At 42.1% G+C, this 25083-nt stretch overlaps 1 protein-coding gene across 1 annotated transcript in view; it reads right to left on the reverse strand.

Annotated features, from left to right (window-relative positions):
• grik4 (glutamate receptor, ionotropic, kainate 4) overlaps positions 1 to 25083 on the reverse strand; it is a 202237-nt gene that overhangs the window by 137843 nt on the left and 39311 nt on the right. The window contains exon 2 of the mRNA XM_031796144.1: positions 6498 to 6662. Coding sequence (XP_031652004.1) covers positions 6498 to 6662 — 165 coding nt within the window. The remainder of the gene's footprint in view (positions 1 to 6497; positions 6663 to 25083) is intronic.

The raw sequence follows: 25083 nt of genomic DNA on the forward strand, positions 1-25083 counted from the left end.
CTGTGTAGTGCACTTATTTTGACCAGGGCCCTTAGGGATCTAGTCAAAAGTAGTGCACTATATAGGGAATAGGGTGCCATTTGGGACACAGAGTGGAGGGAGACAGACTGGCTGAGGTGGTGGATGGGCCAGTAACAAACCCCAAATGAGGGTAAAGATGTATAAAGGAAGAGTAAAGGTGGACCATTTTTGACCCAGTGGAGCAAAGCTCGGGATCCTCACCGAACGAGATAGAAAATTTACAGGAGCAGTGAATCAAATGATTAATAAATAATCCCTTTGTCATCCAATGGAGTGTCCCGTACATTCCCCTCCTCCTCTCCCACCCACCTACCCCTCTCTCCTCCATTTAAAGCACATTTGCACCTGTCTGCATGGCTTCACCGAATTACAACGTGACCGGATTAGCCTGACAGGCACGGTGCCACTGGCCCCATGAGGCTTTTTACAGGTCGTCATTTTTTAAATTTTACACAGGGAACAGAATGGCCTTTTGTCATTTGGGCAAAAGTCTGTCCTCCACCCTCTCTCTTCCGTCCTCTCTCTTCCGTGACCAGGAAACCGATAAGTGGTCCAGTGGTAAAGGAGTGTCAATTCGTTAGTAAGCAAATGGAAGATGTCCCCCCCCTCCTCAATAGCCTTTTAGCGAGGAAGCACAAGTCTAATCTACTTGAGTCCTTTGCGTAAGAGTTCAGAAATACTTTTTTCTATAAAACTAGCTAAATTTGTTTTTATTACTTTATATATTTATTTTGGAATTCCACCCTGAAGACGCGCAACAGACATTTCATAAAAGCGCATTTTCATCCAATTTTGTCATGTCTACTCCAGCTCCTCCGCTCCGGCATTTGACGTCGCTGGTTTACTAACCACTGGTCCTGGGATCCATCATTACGCACACATGGCATCAATCATTACGTGAGGCACACCTGGACATTACCTCCCCTATATCTGGCACTCCCTTAGGTTATTTTCCCAGTCACCATTGTTCCTGTGTTTATGCGTAGATGCTACTGTTATGTTGTCGTGTTCCATGTTTGTTGTTTTAAACGCTTCACCTGCACTTGCTTCTCGACTCTTAGCGTCTCTGTTATAACTTTCCCTCTCCTCGCAACCTCTCCTTGATTACTTTTTTTTTAAAGGAGGCCAGAGGACGACGGAGAGAGGACGCAAAGTAGTTGTGCAAATCCAATTGAGAAAAGGCCATTATGTCCATCTTGGATTCTCTTCTCGCTCCACCTCAGTCTATGGGCAAAGCAATTTACATCTGTGACAAGTGACAACTTCTCCAATATAAGTGTGGATCATTATAATGGAATTCTGCACAACTTCTGTCTAATCTTGGTCAGTGGGTTGTCTGGAGTCCATTCAGTTTAGAATTGATTCCCTCAAATCAATACCTTATTGAGAGCCGCAGCATCTGCAAATGAGAGCCAATATACGCATGGGACCTGGAGTTCAGTTCTGTGAACCCACATTCAGTGGTGGAAAAAGTACCCAATTGCCATACTTGAGTAAGAGTAAAGATACCTCAATAGAAAGCGACTTAAGAAGTGAACGTCACCCAGTAAAATACTACTTGAGCAAAAGTATTTGATTTTAAATATACTAAAGTATCAAAAGTACAAATAATTTCACATTCCTTATATTAAGCAAACCAGACAGCACGATTTTCTTTTTATTTAAGGATAGCCGTGGACAAATGCTAACACAACATAATTTACAAACAAAGCATTTGTGTTTAGTGAATCCTCCAGATCAAAGCCAATAGGGATGTTCTTTTGATAAAAGTGTGAATTAGACCGTTTTCCTGCCCTGCTAAGCATTCGAAATGGAACGAGTGGTTTTGGTTGTCAGGGAAAATGTATGGAGTAAAAGTTTTGTTTTCTTTAGGAATGTAGTGAAGTAAAAGTTGTAAAAAAATATCAATAGTAAATTAAAGTACAGATAGTCGGCACAAAAAACGACTCCAGTAGTACTTTAAAGTATTGTTACCCACATTCAAATTCACACATGAATGCACACACCACATAATATTATGATTTTTTAAAACTCTTGTAAAAAGAGCGTGTAACAAAACATGGTTTTTGGACACGTGAAATCATGTGAAAGATTTCACACGTAAATGTTTGTAAATGTTCACGGGGCAGACACGTGGTTTACGGACACGTGTCTGACGTTTTACACAAATGTTTCACATGTGAACAATATCACGTAGAAAAAGACACTGAAGTTTTACATGGATATTTTTCATATAACTCAGACATGTGGTTTGCCAACATTTCACGTGTGCTTTTGTAACTGGTGGGATTAGAAACCTGGTCTCCCAGGAAAGAAGCCGACATCTTGGACCATTCGACCAAGCGGGTCAACAGTTATGTTGAAAACAAACACACACACACACACACACACACACACACACACACACACACACACACACACACACACAGCTAGGCAGGTTGTGTGACATTTCCTCCTTACTGGTGCCACTGATCCATCCCTAATCCAATTGCTGCCTGGGCAGAGCCACGACAGCACTAAATTAGGAGGGGGTTTGCAGGCAGCCAACCAAGCAGGGAGAGGTATACAGTTGTTTTTATGTATGAGGAGCTACCACGGCCATTAAGCTCTACTTTTTGTACTTAATGTTTCTGCCACCGTATCTTATGGCAAAAAAAAGCTTCTGGATATCAGGACAGCGATCGCTCACCTCAGATTAGACAAAGATTTCTTCTTCAACAAGCAGGACTCACAGGATATACTGCTAATATCTGACAAGGCCAACATCCCCGTTATTGGCAAGAGAAAGAGATGCAGATACAGAGGACACAGAGCGGGGTGGCTCATAAGGTTCTGCAGAAGGCGAGTGGGAAAGCTGCCGTTACTGTCAATATTACTCGCCAACGTACAATCATTGGACAATAAATTAGATGAGGTACGATCACAAATATCCTACCAACGGGACAACAAAAACGTATTTTTCACGAAATCATGGCTGATATGACGACATGGATATTCACCTAGCAGGATATACAGTTGAAATCGGAAGTTTACATACACCTTAGCCAAATACATTTAAACTCAGTTATTCACAATTCCTGACATTTAATCCTAGTAAAAAAAAAATCCCTGTCTTAGGGCAGTTAGGATCACCACTTTATTTTAAGAATGTGACATGTCAGAATAATAGTAGAGAGAATGATTTATTTCAACTTTTATTTCCAGTTCAATAAGGTTACTGACTGAACGACGGTATGAATCTAAATGGGCATACACCTACAGTGCAGTGTGCTTTTAACCCCCTAGAGTCGATTGATGCACCAGTGCGACAATCTAAGTAACGTAATAAAATTGAAGTTCGAGATATCTTTTTTTTTTTACGGCATGCGTCTCAATGAACCGCATCCGCCTATGTCGCACTTCTGCATTTGCGGTTTTAGGCGGCAGAGGTAGAGCGATGTTTATCAGACCATGAGATAATCCTGAAAATGTTTATTCTCATGAAAATGTCTGTGTCAAATGGAAAGGGTAGACTCTCACGAACACAATGGTGGACTCCATTTTGCTGTACGACCGCCACAAGTGTCAGGGGACTCTCGTCTGAAGTTGGTACCATCAATGTACCGACTTCTGTTTGTAGCATCCGAACCGTTTGGGCTACGAACTAAAGGGTAAAGGGTAGATTCTCCCCAACACTATGCTTCTCTATTTTGCTGTAGGATCCCCACGGGATTTGACTGAAGGTAACCGGAACCGGTTTTTAAAACAGACAGGAAGTATGATGGTAGTTGTGCCTAACCCAAAAAGGGGTTAAATATGCGTTAAAAAAAATACATAATAATATTTCCGAGCCTAGTTAAAAGGACAAACACTTCAAAACCTCGTTTCTTATGATAGATTTTTTGACTGTCTTTTTATGTCATTTATTACAGAGTTATTCAATGCATTTCTCTGGGCTATAGTACTAATGGCCAAATTCAATATTTTGTTCAATCATTTAAAAAATGACCCCCCCCCCCAACGGCTTGGACTTTTATGAATTAACCTCAACCCTTCCTCCTTTATTTTCCCTGTATATGCATTGGGGAGTAGCACCTCGAGCAGAACGTGACTGACTAGAAGGGCTTGTGATGTTTATATTTAATGGGTGGCATAATTTTGTAGGGCGATTCCGAGCCAGCGGGTGCAAATGATTTTGGGGTATCTCAGATTGTTCTGGCAATTCTCCCATTGAAACTTCATTGTGATTGTGACCTATTATGTATAAAATGGGTCATACCATTAAACGTATCAGAGAGTATATTGTTCCAAACTGTAACGAACCTCGTCCTCCTCTTCTGAGGAGGACCAATTTGGAGGACCAATTTGCAGCGTGGTAAGTGTCCATAATGTTTATTTTAATACATAAACTGAACACTACGAAATACAAAACAATAAACATGAAATGAACAAAACGGTCCCGTGTGGTACGAACACTAACACGGAAGACAAACACCCACAACCCAAAACTGAATCCCAGGCTACCTAAGTATGATTCTCAATCAGGGACAACAATTGACAGCTGCCTCTGATTGAGAACCATACTAGGCCAAACTTAAAAACCAACATAGAAAAACAAACATAGACTGCCCACCCAACTCACGCCCTGACCATACTAAAACAAAGATAAAATAACAGAACTATGGTCAGAACGTGACACAAACAATGTGTCTAAAAAATAAGCTAAATCAAAAAAAGGTTGTTTTGTGATATTCATATTAGTATTTTTTTAAATGTTGACTAAATTCATGCGAAAATGTGTATTTCAGTATCTAGACATATTCCATATGTTAGAGCTCACTACAAGGAGTATAATGATGCCTGTTGCGGAAACGGGCAACAGTAGCCTGGGTAGCAATCTGTTTAGCTAAATTCCACTCCTTGTACTCCGCAACATGTGCCAAAGGGAAGAAAGAAAACATTATCCACTCTGCCAGAAGGGTGTTTTAGCAACCCAGTGTCAGTATGGCCCACATTGGCAACACACAGTAGGTGAACTTCATGTTAGATAAACCTACTGGTAAAAGTGTATTCTATTCTCCTTCTGTTCCATCTAATCAAAGTAGCTGGTATAAAAATACCAGCATTAAAATCTACTTGTTGAAATGTTAATGCATTGTTAATAATTCATTGCACTGTATCCATCCACAAGGTCATGGCGATAGGCTGATTGACATAGATTTTTCAAAATTCTGTCCACCTCATTAGAATTCTAGAATACTACATGGTCAAAACAAACATCTCTTTCCAAAATCATGGGCATTAATACGGAGTTGGTCACCCTTTGCTGCTATAACAGCCTCCACTCTTCTGGGAAGTCTTTCCACTAGATGTTAGAAAATTACTGTGGGGACTTGCTTCCATTCAGTCACAAGATCTGCACTGATGTTGGGCGATTAGGCCTGGTTCGCAGTCTGCATTCCAATTCATTCCAAAGGTGTTTGATGGGGTTGAGGTCAGGACTCTGTGCAGGCCAGTAAAGTTCTTCCACACCGATCCCGAAAAACATTTCTATATGGACCTCACTTTGTGCATGTGGGCTTTGTCATGCTGAAACAAGAAAGGGCCTTCCCCAAACTGTTGCCACAAAAATGGAAGGACAGAATCGTCTAGAATGTCATTGTATGCAGTAGCGTTAAGATTTTCCTTCACTGGAACTAAAGGGCCTAGCCCGAACCATGAAAAATAGCTCCAGATCATTATTCCTCCTCCACGGCGGTCCCGTTCTGCGAGCATGGGTGGCCTACACCTTTGCGGCTGAGCCGTTGTTGCTCCTAGTCGTTTCGACTTCACAATAACAGCACTTACAGTTGACCGGGGTAGCTCTAGCAGGATAGAAATAAAACAAATTAGCTTGTTGGAAAGGTGGCATCCTACGTTGAAAGTCACTGAGCTCTTCAGTACGGGCCATTCTACTGCCAATGTTCCTTTTGGAGATTGCATGGCTGTGTGCTCGATTTTATACACCTGTCAGCAACGGGTGTGGCTGAAATAGTCAAATCCACTAATTTGAACGGGTGTCCACATACTTCTGTATATATAGTGTATATACTATATATCTTCAGGCTAGTCATTCAAACCAAAGAAACAAAACAAGTCCAAAACCTTTTGACATCCACACATCCAAATAATTTTTAACACAGAGAGAACCCATCAGCTATTTTCCAAAAACGTGTTTGCCACTGCCACTCGTTACTCCAAATATTCCTAAACAAGATAGACATATCTCACTGTACTCAAGGGATTTCTGAAAGTGGGGGATAACAAGGGAAGATGGGCACTAAATTGAAATGACTGACGGAAGGATGAACGGCTGGCAGACAGATACACAGAGCCAGCCAGCCAGACAGACAGACCTTTTAATGTGGAACTCCGTGACATACTTGTCTTTCACTTTTTGAAATTAATGACAAAAGTCAAAAATCTAAAGCCACCTCGTACTCTCATCCTCTACTTACTGGTCTCTCCCATCTCATATTCACTGTCTCTCAGCAGCTCAAAGATGTCCACCTCCAGCTTGCCTGTTGTGGAACGGTTACTGGACCGGTTGATGCTGTCCTTCGCCAGAGTGATGGCCAATCTCTCTCCCCGGCTGCACTCCATTGGGTCGTCAAGTATGGCGGCTGCAGAAGAGAAGGTGAAGAAAGAAAAACATCATCCACTCTGGCAGAAGGGCTCTTTGGATACCCAGTGTCACTCAGATCTAAATCAAATAAATCTTGCGCTGAGTGATGAGGCAACACATTTTAATAGGGCTGTTCTGTCCTCTCTTGATTTATCGCAATCATGTTGGAATTAACATAATTGTTGTTTTACACATGATGCGCACGGTTCTAACATTTGAATATGGCGTGAATGCATGTGTCATACCTACATGTGTGTGGGTGAAATGAATACGAAGGACTCAAAGAAGCAGTTGAGAAATGGTGCTTCGCTGTGTGTTCTAGCAAGCAAATGAGCAACTCAGTGGGCGATTCACAACACAGTTTTAGGATAATTGACTTGGCACATTGTGCATAGGTTGTAATCCTGAGTGCGTCCCAAGACGGCAGGTTCAGGTTCAACATTGTTGCGTAATTTGTCGAGTTAGAATAGGGTCAAGTAACAAATAAAAATACATTTTTATGTATAAATCAGTTGACGAGGCATGTGAACCCTGAACTCACCAACATTACCATACTCTAACTAAAACCAGACAGGGAATGTATAATTCCTTCAAAAATTGGCACAATCCACCAGAAGCAATAGAATTCAAAACCTGCTTAAATGCAAAATAATAGCTTTCTTTCTGTAGGAATGTTGCCCGACGGTGAGGTCAAATCAATGCATGTACAAACATGTGTATAACTGACCTCCGCATTTCTCTATGCTCTGCGTCAATACATAGCTCAACTCGTACAGCAACATGATAGGCTCCTCTAAAGAGCAGGTCATTTGCCTGACATTTTTGTTGAAATTGCAAAAACATTCACACTCCAGGCTCCCTTTTAACAGCAAACACAGCTATTACTGCTTTCCCTGAGTTCTCCAGCGAGTGAGATTAATAGCACTGGATTTAGATACAGGATCGGACCTAGATGGAGGCCAAAGACAGTGTAATAATTACTGTAGCATTAGAGATGATAAACCACAGCCACGATGGGATAAAACTGGCCCATTCCCATGAAGATCGCACATATACAACTAACCCAAGTTCACTTTGGTCAATGAGACAACCATTTATGCAGAGCAGCATTGGTAGTGGTCACGGCAATTAGGGGCGTTTACAAAGATTCACATGAAGGTAAGCAAAAGGTTGTCTGAGGTTTATTTATCAATTTATTTGTCCATTTATCCATTATTTTACACTTAGTCAGCATGTATGTGCCTTGCCTTGTCTCTGCTAGTGCAAACAGAACGCAGCCTACAGAATATAATTAACATGATGGGGGGGGGGGGGGGGGGGGTTTATCCAATTAAAAGTTATTTGGATTTGATTAAGTTTGGATTTGATTACGGCGAAAAAAAAGTGGACAGCTCGTGTCACACAGAGCTTATTTTGTAGATACATTTGCAAATGAACACAACTAATGAACATGTGATGAGTTCTTGTCACCTCATAACACATGTCAAAACTGAGATTTTAGATTCACTATGGGAGTTTGACTGCGCAATTAACAGCCTTGGTATTACTTTACTTTTACGTACTTTACTTTATTAGCTCAACATGGCAGTCAAATATAGTCAACTGGAATACAAAACATTGGGGTTTGCAAGATGTACCTATAGCCTATATTTATACACAAAACATACTGCATAAAGAAATGACCGACAGACAGTGTACGTAAAATACATGTCATGTTTAAAAAGTAGCCTACAATGAATGTCTGCTTGCCTGCCCACATAGCAGTTACACCGTTAGTTACACAGTCCAAATTGGTCTCCCTCCCTCTCTTATTGCCTCTGGCAAGTTTTGTTCTGTTTCGATAGTGAGAGCAGCACGGGAATAGAGCTGGGCAATTCTCTCACGTGATTCAGACACCCTCTGAGCTGTATTTACTCTCTCCTCTGGAACATTTAAAAAATATATATATATATTACCTTTATTTAACCAGGCAAGTCAGTTAAGAACACATTCTTATTTTCAATGATGGCCTGGGAACAGTGGGTTAACTGCCTGTTCAGGGGCAGAACGACAGATTTGTACCTTGTCAGCTCGGGGGTTTGAACTCGCAACCTTCCGGTTACTAGTCCAACACTCTAACCACTAGGCTACGCTGCCGCCCACATGAAGATCTCCGTCCTTTGAATGACAGAGGTTTATTTCAAACCCCAGCCCTTGAACCTTTTTAAACCAAACAATGGGCAGCCCCAGAGGTGTGCCGAGGCATTTATAGGACGCACTGTAGTACAGTACAAGCACGGTCAATGGCCGTCTTTCTCTCTACATGTCTGTAATACGCTGTCCATTTCCAAAGCTCTTAGGTGTGTAGATGCCTGGCCATTACCTGATATGGAGAGGAAGAAGGGTACAATGGGGAGGAACTGGGCTGTGTTCACATGGTGATTTTGAATCAATGCTATAGTGCACTATGATCAGGGCCACATTCAATGTAGGCAAACGTTGTTGAACGTGGCAGATAGAAATGTCATTAATAGAGCTAACGTGAATCCGTATATCGACAGTATATGTCAGAGATTTGTTTGTTCTACATTATATATTTCTGCCCGGACGTTCCAAATCATTGTGCTCCCCTGAGCAGTCCGGTGCCTACGGCTAGGGAAAGCGGCAGAACGGCAAGACCGGAGTTTCTCCATTGAAGATACATTGCTACACATTCATAACATAAGAACATTGCTTAGACAGTAGTGATTGCATATACAGTTTTCCATGCATACTGTAGTACCTACAGAGAGTGACTCACACACTTCAGATGGCTTCGCAAACAACTGTTGAGTATCTCATGGAAACATGACACGGGATGTGGGATGTGTGAGCATCTGTAGTGCATCTCAGTGACTTGAGGACATTAGACAATTGCTTGCTTTCTCGCCGAGGTGAATTTTTATCCGACTGCAACATGTATTCACGGGGAATATTTCATGTTTATCCCGAGAACACGGCAACATTGAAACAAGAGAGAGAACACAAAGACACCGGTTGATCCAAAACCTAATAGCAGAACATTAATGACTGCACTCTGGGCTGCACTCTGAACCAAAAAAGGTTTTTAAAACCATCAAATGGCAAAGCGCCTCATGAGGTGTTCTTACCGTCCTCTGAGGTTCCCTATAATTCATCGCTGCAGTCTCTTATCAGAACAGCTCACCAAGCGACATAACAATCAAGCCAGAGCCTAGAAGCATAAAAAAATCCCATCTATTTAAGATGTGTATAGCACAGAAAAGGAGCATTTCACACATGTCGTTTGAACATTCGTGAGCCTCATAAACATGATGGTGTTTAAAGATCTCAGGTATTATTAATATTCCTCTCATCGGCCTTCTCTCCACTCCGTTACAAGAAAGGGCCAGAGGGATATTTCAGGAGATTATTACAATGTATCTTGTCTTCGCTACCAAGCTGAGACAAAAGTGATTTCAAGGTTATATTAGCCATTAATATTTAATGTTGTTCGCTGGCCCTCATCTGAAGGACCTGCTCCTGACTATAATTATAGGGTTTATTACACTGGCACTGATTCAGACACCCTCTGAGCTGTATTTACTCTCTCCTCTGGAACATTAATATCTCCTTCCTTTGAATGACAGAGGTTTATTTCAAACCCCAGTCAGATTCCTTCAAAATGTATTCCTTTTATTAATGCAAATTGTCTGACTTGTAAATCAATTGTAATATTTCAGTCTGTTAATGAGCTTGGTTTTTTGAGTTCAAACCCCTGAGCTGACAAGGTACAAATCTGTCGTTCTGCCCCTGAACAGGCAGTTAACCCACTGTTCCTAGGCCGTCATTGTAAATAAGAATTTGTTCTTAACTGACTTGCCTAGTAAAATAAAGGTAAAAAAATAAAATAAATAAATAAAAATTAAAACTGCATTGTTGTTTAAAGGGCTTGTAAGTAAGTATTTCACGGTAAGGTCTACACCCGTTGTATTCGGCGCGTGTGACAAATACAGTTTGATTTGATTTCTAATTGTTAAGGACTGGAGAGTTTTTCAGGATAAAAAAAAAATGGAATGGAGCTAAGCACAGACAAAATCCCAGAGGAAAACCAGTCTGCTTTCCATCAGACACTTACAGACGAATTCTCCTTTCAGTAGGACAATAACCTAAAACACAAGAACAAATATACACTGGAGTTTCTTACCAAGACGACAGTGAACGTTTGAGTGGTGTAGTTATAGTTTTGACTTAAATCGGCTTGAAAACTACGGCAAGACTTGAACATGGCTGTCTAGCAAAATAAAGGTAAAAAAATAACATTAACATCATAGCATGAAGAATAAAAAATAAAAAAAATTTGCAAATATTGTACAATCCAGGTGTGCAACGCTCTAAGATAACTACTCAGAAAGACTCACAGATGTAATTGCTGCCAAAGGTGATTCTAAAATGTATTGACCAATGGGTGTGAATACCTATGTAAATGAAATATATCAGTATAAATTTGCTAACATTTCTAAAACATGTTTACACTTTGTCATTGCCTGGGGCGGCAGCCAGCCTAGTGGTTAGAGCATTGGACTAGTGGTTAGAGCATTGGACTAGTAACCGAAAGGTTGCAAGATCGAATCCCCGAGCTGACAAGGTAAAAATCTGTCGTTCTGCCCCTGAACAAGGCAGTTAACCCACTGTTCCTAGGCCGTCATCAAAAAAAAGAATTTGTTCTTAACTGACTTGCCTAAGTAAAAAATTAAGGAGTTTTGTGTGTAGATGGGTGAGAATATATACAGTGCCTTGCGAAAGTATTCAGCCCCCTTGAACTTTGCGACCTTTTGCCACATTTCAGGCTTCAAACATAAAGATATAAAACTGTATTTTTTTGTGAAGAATCAACAAGTGGGACACAATCATGAAGTGGAACGACATTTATTGGATATTTCAAACTTTTTTAACAAATCAAAAACTGAAAAATTGGGCGTGCAAAATTATTCTCTATCAGAAATAACTAATTACAACATATTGATCCATTTGGACTTGTGATTAATGTAGCTAGGACGGCAGTGTCACTGCCTGGGCTTCCACCATAATATCTAAGGCAAACACAATGAGTAATCAGAAGGCTGAAAAGAGAATGGAATCAAATCTCATGGTGGTTGATTAAAGGAAAATACCACTCAAAAATGCATCATACTGTGACACTTTCTATAATTTCATAGTTCTATATCTAGAAAACTTGACATGCAAAACTTTTTGGGTTTTATCAACAGTGGACTAATAAAAATGTTTTTTTTGCGTAGATTTTTCCTTTAAGAGACAAACTCTGTCTCAAATGACACCCTATTCTCCCCATGTAGAGTTATATGTGACTGTTAAAAAGTACAGTATGATATACAGTACTGTTGGGATATTAGGGAAATCCCAAATGGAGCATTGAGAACCCATGTGAAGTTTTTGCAAAATCCCAAAACTAATATCAGTAGGAAGTTACATGGAGTAGATTTTCTATCTGGCTTGAAAAATGAGGAATACAAGATTACATGTCTCTCATATCAAGAGAAATTCTTTCAGTTATGAATCATGGGGCAAAAGAAATCCCCAGGTAGAGATGTAGTGCAGAGCAAGAGTTCCCCTCAGGACGTGGGACACATTTATTTAGTTTAGAAAAGACTTTGCATAGTGCAGAAGCAATACTTTCTGCAATAAAAAGCAGTTTTACAAGAAGTTATAGAGAACGAGCACACAGGAAACTTTCTCTGACATTGATCAATCCTGTGTGTGTGTGTGTGTGTGTGTGTGTGTGTGTGTGTGTGTGTGTGTGTGTGTGTGTGTGTGTGTGTGTGTGTGTGTGTGTGTGTGTGTGTGTGTGTGTGTGTGTTCTAAGGGAGGTCATTAGGCACGGGGGAATAATGATGGCATTAATGGGGGTGATAGCTCATCCCGCTTGACATTGGAATCCACACCCTGGGATGTGTGGTGCAGGGGATAATTGTTTACATCTCCAGCCCTCTTTTTTTAATCTCTCTCCACCCATTTTATCACTTGGCACCGGGCTGCATTGTGGAAAGAGAACACCAGGCAGGCTCCGATGCTGCAACCACAGGATATGCATCCCAAATGACACCCTCTTCCCTATTCAGTGCATGACTTTTAACCGTCAAAAGTAGTGCACTATATAGGGTATAAGGTGGCATTTAAGGCAAACACACAGTCTCCTACACAGTATCTGTCTGAGCTGGGAGGAGGATAGAGGGCCTTTAAATCAGTCACAACCGAACCTTGATAGCCAGCTTTCAATAGCTGAGAGACTATGTCACAAGTGTAGGAAGTATGAGAATGAGAAAAGACTACTAAATGCTGCCTGTGCCTTGAGCTGTTTATTAGATATCATGGTGTTGACTATGTTCATTGTGTCTTTTCTTTTTGTTGGTCTTTTTTTGTTGTGTGTATGAAAATCAATAACAAAATGTATTAATAAAACATATTTAACATAAACCGCCTATGTTCTTAAAGCATACATGACACTAATAAACCTGACATCATAGCTGCATAGAGCACTACTAAATCTTAAATTGGAACTGACAGCGTTTTACTTTGCAGGTATGAAACAAACAATCATAATATCAGTCAAAAATACAAAATTCCCAGTTTATGCTACAGAATTGAGGTTTTTTTAAAATAGGTTCTATTTGACTCAACATTCCATGACATACAGTAAGGTTCAATGCATGATTAATATAATTCACCAATACGTTTCTTGGTAGTCCCCAAAATATTGCTATCAGGTTGGAAATCACAGCTGGCCTGATACATTGTTGGCTGCCTCCATTTGGGATGAACTGTTTCAGTTTCAATGACTCAATGTAAATAAGGCTGGCAATGTCAACACAATCAAACTAGCAAGGACCACAAAGTCAGTCATAACGTGGCTAATAGGCTAGCGTATTTATTTATGTAGCAATCTAAAAACACAGAGCCTAACGTTAACTAGCTAGCTGCTAGGAAGATGTTATGCCATTGGAGGAGTAACTGACTTTTCCCCCTCATGTTGCTTTTCGGGTGGCTACACAGCTAGAGATGCAGTTGTCATTTGGTTAGTTAGCAAGACATGTGAATCGCTAGCTGGCTATGCTGACCTTGGAATGACTGTTATGCTAACTGTATATCTCTTGTGTTCGCAAATTCAGAGAGCTGAATCACCAATGAATTTACGAACTCGTAACACCTGCTGAATATGACCGGTGTCAGAAAGCGTAGACAAAAAAAAGCAATAGTTAGTCACCATCGCACTAGATAAAATGTAAACAATGTAACCGGTTTTGCTAGGGTCCGAGTGAGGTGTTCGCTCATTTGTGCCAGGAAGTAGCTAGCTAGCTAGCAAGCTAATCAACTTTAGCCAGTTAGCTTGGGTGCTTTGTTGGGACAAGAATGCACATTGGCAGGCAAGCAGCAGAAGGACAAGCAGGCTACTTACTATTCCAATTTTAATGGCCAACTAGCTAAAAATGTTTGAGAGTGTTTATCTAATGTTCCTTTGTTAAATTGGAGCTAATTTTGCTCTGGCTAGCATTAGTTGTTGATCTTGTTGTTGATGTGAATATAGGGAAAGATAGCCTACCTTTTTATGGTTGTTTGATGAACAGGACTAGGGCTAGGCGGTCATGACATTTTGTCAGCCAGTTATTGCCGGTCTTGCGGTAATTGACCGTTAATTCATTTAAAGCATCTCCAGGCCTCCACGTATGTAAGCCGCTGCTGCGCACCTTTGGAACATCTACATTTAAAAAAGTATATTCAATAAATGTAATATACACCAAAACACATCAATTATTTATTTTAGTCAGGTATAAAGAAAATAAAAAAAAATATGGGCTGCATGGTGCGACTATAGGCTACTCATGATTTGACAAAAAAGCTCTGTTCCTTGCCTCAGGCCGCACAGCTGTTCTCTCATCAAGTTATCATATTTTTACCCATCAGACTATTCTCAATTTAATCTTGTCTTTACTAATATGTAAAATTACTTTTGATTTAGAATGTCCCATTATCAAATGGGCAGGGGGAAAAAGACAGGTATATATGTATAAGAACACTTATACACATCACTTCAGACATCAACCACAGTTTGAGGAACATGATCTCGCTGCCCAACAGGTGATATTCCACCCAAACTCTGTATGCCATGGGCTCTCTAACCTTGTTCCTGCAGCAACAATGTACTCAGTGCTTAATTTGGGAAACCAAGTGAAATCTGTTTGAGAACATTGATAGTCAAATGTTTTCGCAACAAAACACATTTCACTAAACTGTTTACAGCCCGTCTGCACACTCAAGAACGGAATAAAGGAGGAGATGGAAATGAATGTGGGTGAGATATTCTGTATAGCGAAAGGTAATGTGTCACCCAATTAATTATGGAAATAGTTTTTATAATCCTCATTACTAGGCTATTCATAATCAAATACAAATTCACTAATTGTAGGCAAACTGTAAGCTGCTCTGCATAGTCAATGAACCAACAGCAATGCCTAGGGCTATACATTCTCTCCAAGACTCATGGATAGACATTTTGGAGCATAGCATAAGGTAACCAGGCCATCCAGTATGCACAGTAACAGTCCACACTCAAAGGTGATCACTAGGCTAGAAATATTATGAACCATAGACATCTTAAATCAGTTTAGTTTTATGTTTTTCTGCCTTGCATAATATACGGTAGGCTATTTCGAAATAAAGGCCCAATCATCATTTTAATTCAGGTTTTTCTTTTCGGGCTTGGGCTCATATGCATATGCATAAACTGTGATATGCATATGGTGTTTTGAATTAATCATCACCTTAGAAAGCGCTATCCATTTCAGTGTGTTAGGCTTTGAAACAACATCCACAACAACCATGTTTTACACTGTTTCAACCTGCTGTTCAACTTCTTTATTCAAATTGATCATTACAGTGAGGTGAGTTTTAAAAGTATGACAGGCCTACTGTTTTGACGATAAGTGTTTGATATGATTTTCGATTGAATTTGCATTGCTGTCAGAGTGGTTAGAGTGACAACAGAGCCCTGACTATCAGGCTGATGGGCGTTAGCAAGTTGGGTACTACCAAAGCATGTCCAGAGTGCATAAAAGGAGATTACCGCAACTCAACGGTCACGTGACATTTTAATGCGATCATGGCTCATGTGTGAGTCATACCGCAACAGCCATAAACATGATTTTAAAGATCCCAAATGTAAGAGGACTCCCGTGGTATTTACATATTTGCAGATATTCATTCAGGTGTCTTTTGTGGCTTTTGCCGGTCTGCGTAGACTCTGGTCCTGGACGAGATAAATGTTTTTATTAGGTTTCATTTACTGCAGTGCTTTCACATTCTATATTGCTATAGAATGATCATAAAAGCCTACATTTATGTAATTCCCAAACATTCTTAGAATTTATGAAAATGTGAAATTGACCATATCTAAGTGCTCGCTTGCAGAAAATGCACAAAACAAATAAGTACACTACCTGGGGGATTTTAATAAGATTTCATGTTGCTAAAACACTGTCAGTTCCACTTTAAGGAAGGCATTCCTCTTGCAAACACACATATGTAATGCTATGAGAAAATGCACCGTAATGTTGTAAATAAATTGGAGATCTACTACTGCAGTTCCCAATTTCATTGAGTGTACTCTATGTAGGCTAGCTAAATTCAGCAAAAAAAGAAACGGCCCTTATTCAGGACCCTGTCGTTCAAAGATAATTTGTTAAAATCCAAATAACTTCACAGATCTTCATTGTAAAGGGTTTAAACACTGTTTCCCATACTTGTTCAATGAACCATAAACAATTAATGAACATGCACCTGTGGAATGGTCATTAAGACACTAACAGCTTACAGACGGTAGGGCAATTAAGGTCACTGTTATGAAAACTTAAGACACTAAAGAGGCCTTTCTCCTGACTCTGAAAAACACCAAAAGAAAGATGCCCAGGGTCCCGGCTCATCTGCGTGAACGTGTCTTAGGCATGCTGCACGGAGGCATGAAGACTGCAGATGTGGCCAGGGCAATAAATTGCAATGTCCGTACTGTGAGACGCCTAAGACAGCGCTACAGGGAGACATGTGTAACAACACCTGTACAGGATCGGTACATCCGAACATCACACCTGCAGGCCAGGTACAGGATGGCAACAACAACTGCCCAAGTTACACCAGGAACGCACAATCCCCTCCATCAGTGCTCAGACTGTCCGCAATAGGCTGAGAGAGGCTGGACTGAAGGCTTGTAGGCCTGTTGTAGGCAGGTCCTCACCAGACATCACTGGCAACAATGTCGCCTATGGGCACAAACCCACCGTCACTGGACCCGACGTAACTGGCAAAAAGTGCTCTTGATGAATCTTATGTTCATACAAATATTTACGCATGTTAAGTTTGCTGAAAATAAGCACAGTTGACAGTGAGAGAACGTTTCTTTTTTTTGCTGAGTTTATAATGTATGTCACATGTATGATTCTGAACATACAGTTAATGTATACTGTTACCCACCTATCTCAGTGTGAGTGTGAGTGTCGTGTACCGTATTATAATACTGTTGTAGAAAATGGGAAATCTCTTTCGCCTTTTACAGACTCGACAATTGGTTAGCATTGTTGTGTGATTCTGATTTAGATCATATAGCAGGGTAAGCTATCCTCCATTCTGTTCATCATTATCACCATTCTTCTATACAACTTCTATACAAAATAACCTCAGTGACAGTTGCAAATTTGCTACCGGCTCATTAAAGAAAGGGTGCCTTTCTTTTTGGCCCTCAGCCAACAACAGTACTGACTATGCATAGCGATCCACTCCAGTGCATTGGACGAGCACCCAGAGACTTTAATCGAAGAAACTAGGCAAGAAATCCTCAGAGCAGGGTTGAGGATTGTGGGGGATGGAATTCAGCTGGATTCACTTTCACACCAGTGTAGCCTGCTAGCGTAGAGTAATGGTCTCTCCTGAGCCTTGTTCTGACCCGACCAAGGGTTTGTTATTTTCCCACCACCGCCATCATGGCACACCACAGATACACATCACATTTCACTGGTGACAAAGCTGTTTAAATCGCTCTCTCTCTCTCACTGGGTTGTTCATCAAGACTGTGTCATTTGGGACACAGCCTTCAAGTCGCCGCCATGCAACAGGATTGCATTTTGAAAGATTTCTACGATTTGACCGTAGTCCACAGTTTGGCTTTGTTTCTGTTGTAAGTGTTGCTATAGCTACAGTACATAGGGTCTGGGATCCTGAATTAATTTCTGATTAATGTAATCCCCCTGAGATTAAGTGTTATGGGTGATGACACCGGTGGCATGCAAAAGTATTGTTTTGCAATTATGCACACAGCTCCTATGGTTTGAATGGTGAATTACATTACACACACACTTTGCACACACGCACACCTACACCTAACCAAGGACTTCAGCCACCCGAGTCATAGTCTGTTCCCTCTGCTACCATCTAGCAGACAGAGACATCAAGCCGGGACCGAGAGACTGAAAACCAGCTTCTAACTCCAGGCCATTAGACTGTTGAACAGCCATCACTTGCTGGCTACCTGCCCGGGTACTCTGCCCTGCACCTTGAGACTAATGCCCTATGCGCGGTTGGAGCAGCATTAGCCCACGGCCGACTATCTGCTTGGGTTAGCACATACGTCCACAAATGATACAAGATTCATTGCATATAAACAGCTGCTTGAAAAAAAAGTGTGGGCCCGCTTTGCCACCTGTGGACAGCCATTCATCTTGGCACAAGCTGTAAAGTTGCTTTTGTTGCCTGGGTTTTTAATCAGAGGCTCAACCACACATAAACAGGTACACACACAGAAACAGAGGAAGATAAAACAGGTACACACACACACACACACACAGCGAGTGAGGAGGACATATTTAACACCGCTGCCAGCCTTCTTTAAAATTAATATATCTTCTCCCGGCATCCTCCTCTGCAGACAGTCTACAGATCGCTTCCTTAGGTGGGTTTAACAGTGAGTGGATTTGAGGAGCTGGCATTCCTGTCTTGTAGGAAATCACGCACAGAACGAGCAGTATGACTGGTGACGTTGTCATGCTGGAGGATCATGTCAGGATGAGCCTGGAGGAAGGGTATCACATGAGGGAGGAGGATGTCTTCCCTGTAACGCACAGCATTGAAATAACAGCTACTGAGGGAACAGCGACAAAACATTTCCACATGTTATTCTCAATGTGGAGGATATCATGTATCTTTAAGTGGTCATGGTGGATGTGTTTCTATTTGTTTTGTGTTAAAGGCATGGTTTCGGATGTTGTTCAGGCTTTATTTGACCCTCTGCCTTTCTGAGTACAAAAAACATGGTATAAAATAATACTCCCATTCACAATCGTGTGCTGCTATGTGGATGCAGGCAAATAGCTCACCATATCATAGGTTAGAGTGAGGGAGTAATGGTCATGGATGGATATCTCCAGAGGGGGGAGAAAAATAAAACCACCATTAGATTTTATAGTTGGTTGAGCATGGCGCCAGCAACGACGAGGGTCATGGGTTCGATGCCCGCTGGGACCACCAGTACAAAAATGACTGTAAGCCGCTTTGGATAAAACCTGCTAAATGCCATATTTATATATACAGTACCAGTCCAAACTTTGGACACACCGACCCAATCAAGGGGTTTTACTTTATTTGAACTTTTTTCAACATTCAAATAATAGGGAAGTCATCAAAACTATGAAATAACACATATGGAATCATAACCAAAAAAGTTTTAAAGATATCCAAATATTTTTTATATTTGAGATTCTTCAAAGTAGCCACCCTTTGCCTTGATGACAGCTTTGCACACTCTTGGCATTCTCTGGCACTTGGCTGCTTTTCCTTCACTCTGTGGTCCAAACCATCTCAATTGGGTTGAGGTTGGGTGATTGTGGAGGCCAAGTCATCTGATGCAGCACTCTATCGCTCTCCTTCTTGGTCAAATAGCCCTTACACAGTCTGGAGGTGTGGTTAAGTGTGCCATGAAATCTAAATAAATCACAAACAGTGTCAGCAGCAAAGCACCACCACATCACCCCTTCTCCTCCGTGCTTCACGGTGGGAACCACATGCGGAGATCATCCGTTTACCTATTCTGTGACTCACAAAGACAGCGGTTGGAACCAAAATCTAAAATCTCAAAGCACAGATTTCCACCGGTCTAATGTCCATTGCTTGGTTTCTTGACTCAAGAAAGTCTCTTCTTATTATTGGTGTCCTTTAGCAGTGGTATCTTTGCAGCAATTCGACCATGAAGGCCTGATTCATGCAGTCTCCTCTGAACAGTTGATGTTGAGATGTGTCTGTTACCTGAAATCTGTGAAGCATTTATTTCGGCTTCAATTTCTGAGGCTGGTAACTCTAATGAATTTATCTGCAGCAGAGGTAACTCTGGGTCTTCCTTTCCTGTGGCGGTCCTCATGAGAGCCAGTTTCATCATAGCGCTTGATGGTTTTTTGCAATTGCACTTGAAGAAACTATCAAAGTTCTTGACATTTTCCAGATTGACTTACCTTCATGTCTTAAAGTAATGATAGACTGTCATTTCTTGAGCTGTTCTTGCCATAGCATGGCAAGGTCTTTTACCAAATAGGGCTATCTTCTATACCTTGTCAGAACACAACACAACTGATTGGCTCAAACACATTAAGAAGGAAAGAAATTCCACAAATTAACTATTAAGAAGGCCCACCTGTTAATTGAAATGCATTCCAGGTGACTACCTCATGAAGCTGGTTGAGAGATTACCTAGAGTGTGCAAAGCTGTCATCAAGCAAAAGGGTGGCTATTTGAAGAATCTTTTTGTTTAACACTTTTTTCGTTACTACATGATTCCATGTGTAATTTCACAGTTATGAATTCTTCACAATTATTCTAAAATGTAGAAAATAATAAAAATAAAGAAAAACCCTTGAATGAGTAGGTGTGCCCTATCACGACTTCCACCGAAGGTAGCTCCTCTCCCTGTTCGGGCGGCGCTCGGCGGTCGTCGTCACCGGTCTACTAGCTGCCACCGATTCCTTTTTCTTTTCTGTTGGTTTTGTCTTGATTGTTTTCACCTGTATCTTATTTGTTGTTAATTAGGGGCTATTTAAACTCCCAGGTCCCGCCTGCTTTTGTGCGGGCTCATCCTTTATGTCAGTGGTGTGTTATTTTTTTTGCTCTTACGTGGTTGCTGTCCGTTATTTTCCCTGGTTGGGGGATTTATCGTTTTTTTTGCCATTTTGCCTGGTTGTTGGCTGGACCCAGCTGAATAAAACATATTCATTGGAAGCACTGCTCTCTGCGCCTGACTCTACACCCACCACTCCTAGCGATCCGTGACATGTCCAAACTTTTTACCGGTAGGGTGTGTGTGTATATACACTCAGTGTAACTGTTGTCTGTGGTGGAAGAAGGTGAGGACCATTGCGCAGCGTGGTAAGTGTCCATATTTTTAATAAAGAAATTGAACAATGAACAAAACAACAAAGTGAACGAACGAAACCAAAACAGTTCTGTCTGGTGCAGAATAGAAACACTCAACTGGCAGCTCAGGACAGACGGGCAACTCTGGCAGCTCAGGACAGACGGGCGACTCTGGCAGCTCAGGACAGACGGTTGACTCTGGCAGCTCAGGACAGACGGGCGACTCTGGCAGGTCAAGACAGACGGGTTACTCTGGCAGGTCACGACAGACGGGCGACTCTGGCAGGTCAGGACAGACGGGCGACTCTGGCAGGTCAGGACAGACGGGCGACTCTGGCAGCTCAGGACAGATGGGAGACTCTGGTAGCTCAGGACAGACAGGAGACTCTGGCAGCTCAGGACAGACATGAGACTCTGGCAGCTCAGGACAGACAGGAGACTCTGGCAGCTCAGGACAGACAGGAGACTCTGGCAGCTCAGGACAGACGGGAGACTCTGGCAGCTCAGGACAGACTGGAGCACCTGTAGGGAGGAGACGGAGAGACAGCCTGGTGCTGCCACCGGAGGCCTGGTGTGTGGAGGAGGCACCGGATAGACCGGACCGTGGAGGCGCACTGGAGGTCTCGAGCACCGAGCCTGCCCAACCCTACCTGACTGGATGCTCCCCGTAGCCAGGCCAGTGCGGCGAGGTGGAATCGACCGCACTGGGCTATGCTGGCGAACCGGGGACACCGTGCGCAGGGCTGGTGCCATGTATCCCGGCCCGAGGAGATGCACTGGAGAGCAGATGCGTTGAGCCGGCTTCATGGCCCCTGGCTTGATGCCCACTCTAGCCCGGCCGATACGAGGCGCTGCTATGTAACACACTGGGCTATGCCTGCGCACCGTGCGCCTCACGGCATAACACGGTGCCTGCCCGGTCCACCTCTCTCCACGGTAAGCACGGGGAGTTGGCTCAGGTCTCCTGCCTGACTTAGCCACACAGGGACAACGATTGACAGCTCTCTCTGATTGAGAACCAGGCCAAACACAGAAATCCCAAATCATAGAAAAAGAACATAGACTGCCCACCCCAACTCACGCCCTGACCATACTAAAACAAAGACAAAACAAAGGAACTAAGGTCAGAACGTGACACTCAGCAAAAAAATTAATGTAATCTCACTGTCAACTGCGTTTATTTTCAGCGAATTTTCAGATGAACACAACAAGATTCAACAACTGAGACATAAACTGAACAAGTTCCACAGACATGTGACTAACAGAAATTGAATAATGTGTTCCTGAACAAAGGGGGGGTCAAAATCAAAAGTAACAGTCAGTATCTGTTGTGGCCACCAGCTGCATTAAGTACTGCAGTGCATCTCCTCCTCATGGACTGCACCAGATTTTCCAGTTCCTGGTGTGAAATGCACTCTTCCACCAAGGCACCTGGAGGTTCCCGGACATTTCTGGGGGAAATGGCCCTAGCCCTCACCCTCCAATCCAACAGGTCCCAGACGTGCTCAATGGGATTGAGATCCGGGCTCTTAGGCTGGCCATGGCAGAACACTGACATTCATGTCTTGCAGGAAATCACACACAGAATGAGCAGTATGGCTGGTGGCATTGTCATTCTGGAGGGTCATGTCAGGATGAGCCTGCAGGAAGGGTACTACATGAGGGAGGAGGATGTCTTCCCTGTAATGCACAGCGTTGAGATTGCCTGCAATGACAACAAGCTCAGCCCGATGATGCTGTGACACACTGACCCAGACCATGACGGACCCTCCACCTCCAAATCGATCCCGCTCCAGAGTACAGGCCTCGGAGTAATGCTCATTTCTTCGACGATAAACAAGAATCCGACCATCACCCCTGGAGGGGCAAATCCGCGACTCGTCAGTGAAGAGCACTTTTTGCCGTCCTGTCTGGTCCAGCGACGGTGGCTTTGTGCTCATAGGCGACATTGTTGCCGGTGATGTCTGGTGAGGACCTGCCTTACAACAGGCCTACAAGCCCTCAGTCTAGCCTCTGTCAGCCTATTGTGGACAGTCTGAGCAGTGATGGAGGGATTGTGTGTTCCTGGTGTAACTCGGGCAGTTGCTGATGCCATCCTGTACATGTGTGATGTTCGGATGTACCGATCCTGTACAGGTGTTGTTACACGTGGTCTTCCACTGCGAGGATGATCAGCTGTCCATCCTTTCTCCCTGTAGCACCGTCTTACGCATCTCACATTACGGACATGGGAAACAGAGTTTAAACCCTTTACAATGAAGATCAAATTATCTTTGAAAGAAAGGGACCTGAAAAGTTTATATACACTACCGTTCAAATGTTTGGGGTCACTTAGAAATGTCCTTGTTTTTGAAGGAAAAGCACATTTTTTGCCCATTAAAATAACATAAAATGTATCAGAAATACAGTGAAGACATTGTTGATGATGTAAATAACTATTGTAGCTGGAAACGGTAGATTTTTTAAGGAATATCCACATAGGCGTACAGAGGCCTCCATTATTAGATTCCGTCACTCCTATGTTCAAATGGCACGTTGTGTTAGATATTCCAAGTTAAGCATTTTAAAAGGCTAATTGATCTTTAGAAAACCCTTTTGCAATGATGTTAGCACAGCTGAAAACTGTTGACCTGATTAAAGAAGCAATAAAACTGGCCTTCTTTAGACTAGTTGAGTATGTTAGCTCAAAATGGCAAGAAACAAAGACCTTTCTTCTGAAACTCGTCAGTCTATTCTTGTTCTGAGAAATTAAGGCTATTCCATGTGAGAAATTGCCAAGAAACTGAAGATCTCGTACAGCGCTGTGTACTACTCCCTTCACAGAACAGCGCAACTGTCTCTAACCAGAATAGAAAGATGAGTGGAAGGCCCCGGTGCACAACTGATTGAGAGGACTAGTACATTAGAGTGTCTAGTTTGAGAAACAGACGCCTCACAAGTCCTTAACTGGCAGCTTCATTAAATAGTACCCGCAAAACACCAGTCTCAACGTCAACGGTGAAGAGGCGGCTCTGGGATGCTGGCCTTCTAGGCAGAGTTGCAAAGAAAAGCCATATCTCAGACTGGCCAATAAAAATAAAAGATTAAGATGGGCAAAAGAACACAGACACTGGACAGAGGAAGATTGGGGGAAAAAAGTGTTTGAGTTTGAGGTGTTCGGATCACAAAGAAGAACATTGGTGAGATGCAGAAAAAATGAAAAGATGTTGGAGGAGTGCTTGACGCCATCTGTCAAGCATGGTGGAGGCAATGTGATGGTCTGGGGTGCTTTGGTGGTGGTAAAGTAGGAGATTTGTACAGGGTAAAAGGGATCTTGAAGAAGGAAGGCTATCACTCCATTTTGCAAAGCCATGCCATACCCTGTGGACAGCGCTTAATTGGAGCCAATTTCCTCCTACAACAGGACAATGACCTAAAGCACAGCTCCAATCTATGCAATAACTATTTAGGGAAGAAGCAGTCAGCTGGTATTCTGTCTATAATGGAGTGACCAGCACAGTCACCGGATCTCAACCCTTTTGAGCTGTTGTGGGAGCAGCTTGACCGTATGGTACTTAAGAAGTGACCATAAAGCCAATCCAACTTGTGGGAGGTGCTTCAGGAAGCATTGGGTGAAATCTCTTCAGATTACCTCAACAAATTGACAACTAGAACACCAAAGGTCTACAAGGCTGTAATTGCTGCAAATGGAGGACTCTTTGACAAAAGCAAAGTTTGAAGGACACTTATTATTTCAATTAAAAATCATTATTTATAACCTTGTCAATTTCCTATTCATTTTGCAACTCATTTCATGTATGTTTTCATGGAAAACAAGGACATTTCTAAGTAACGCCAAACTTTTGAATCGAAGTGTATATATATATATATTTTTTAAATTATGTGTATTTCTTTAGCTAAACAGGTGGGGCTCAAAACAGGTGTGGCTTTATTTCAAAATATAAAGCAAACAATAGCTATCATTTTTTCCCCTTTTCTGTAAGGTT

The sequence above is a fragment of the Oncorhynchus kisutch genome, linkage group LG18, assembly GCF_002021735.2.
Source record: "Oncorhynchus kisutch isolate 150728-3 linkage group LG18, Okis_V2, whole genome shotgun sequence".
Classification (NCBI taxonomy): Eukaryota; Metazoa; Chordata; class Actinopteri; order Salmoniformes; family Salmonidae; genus Oncorhynchus; species Oncorhynchus kisutch.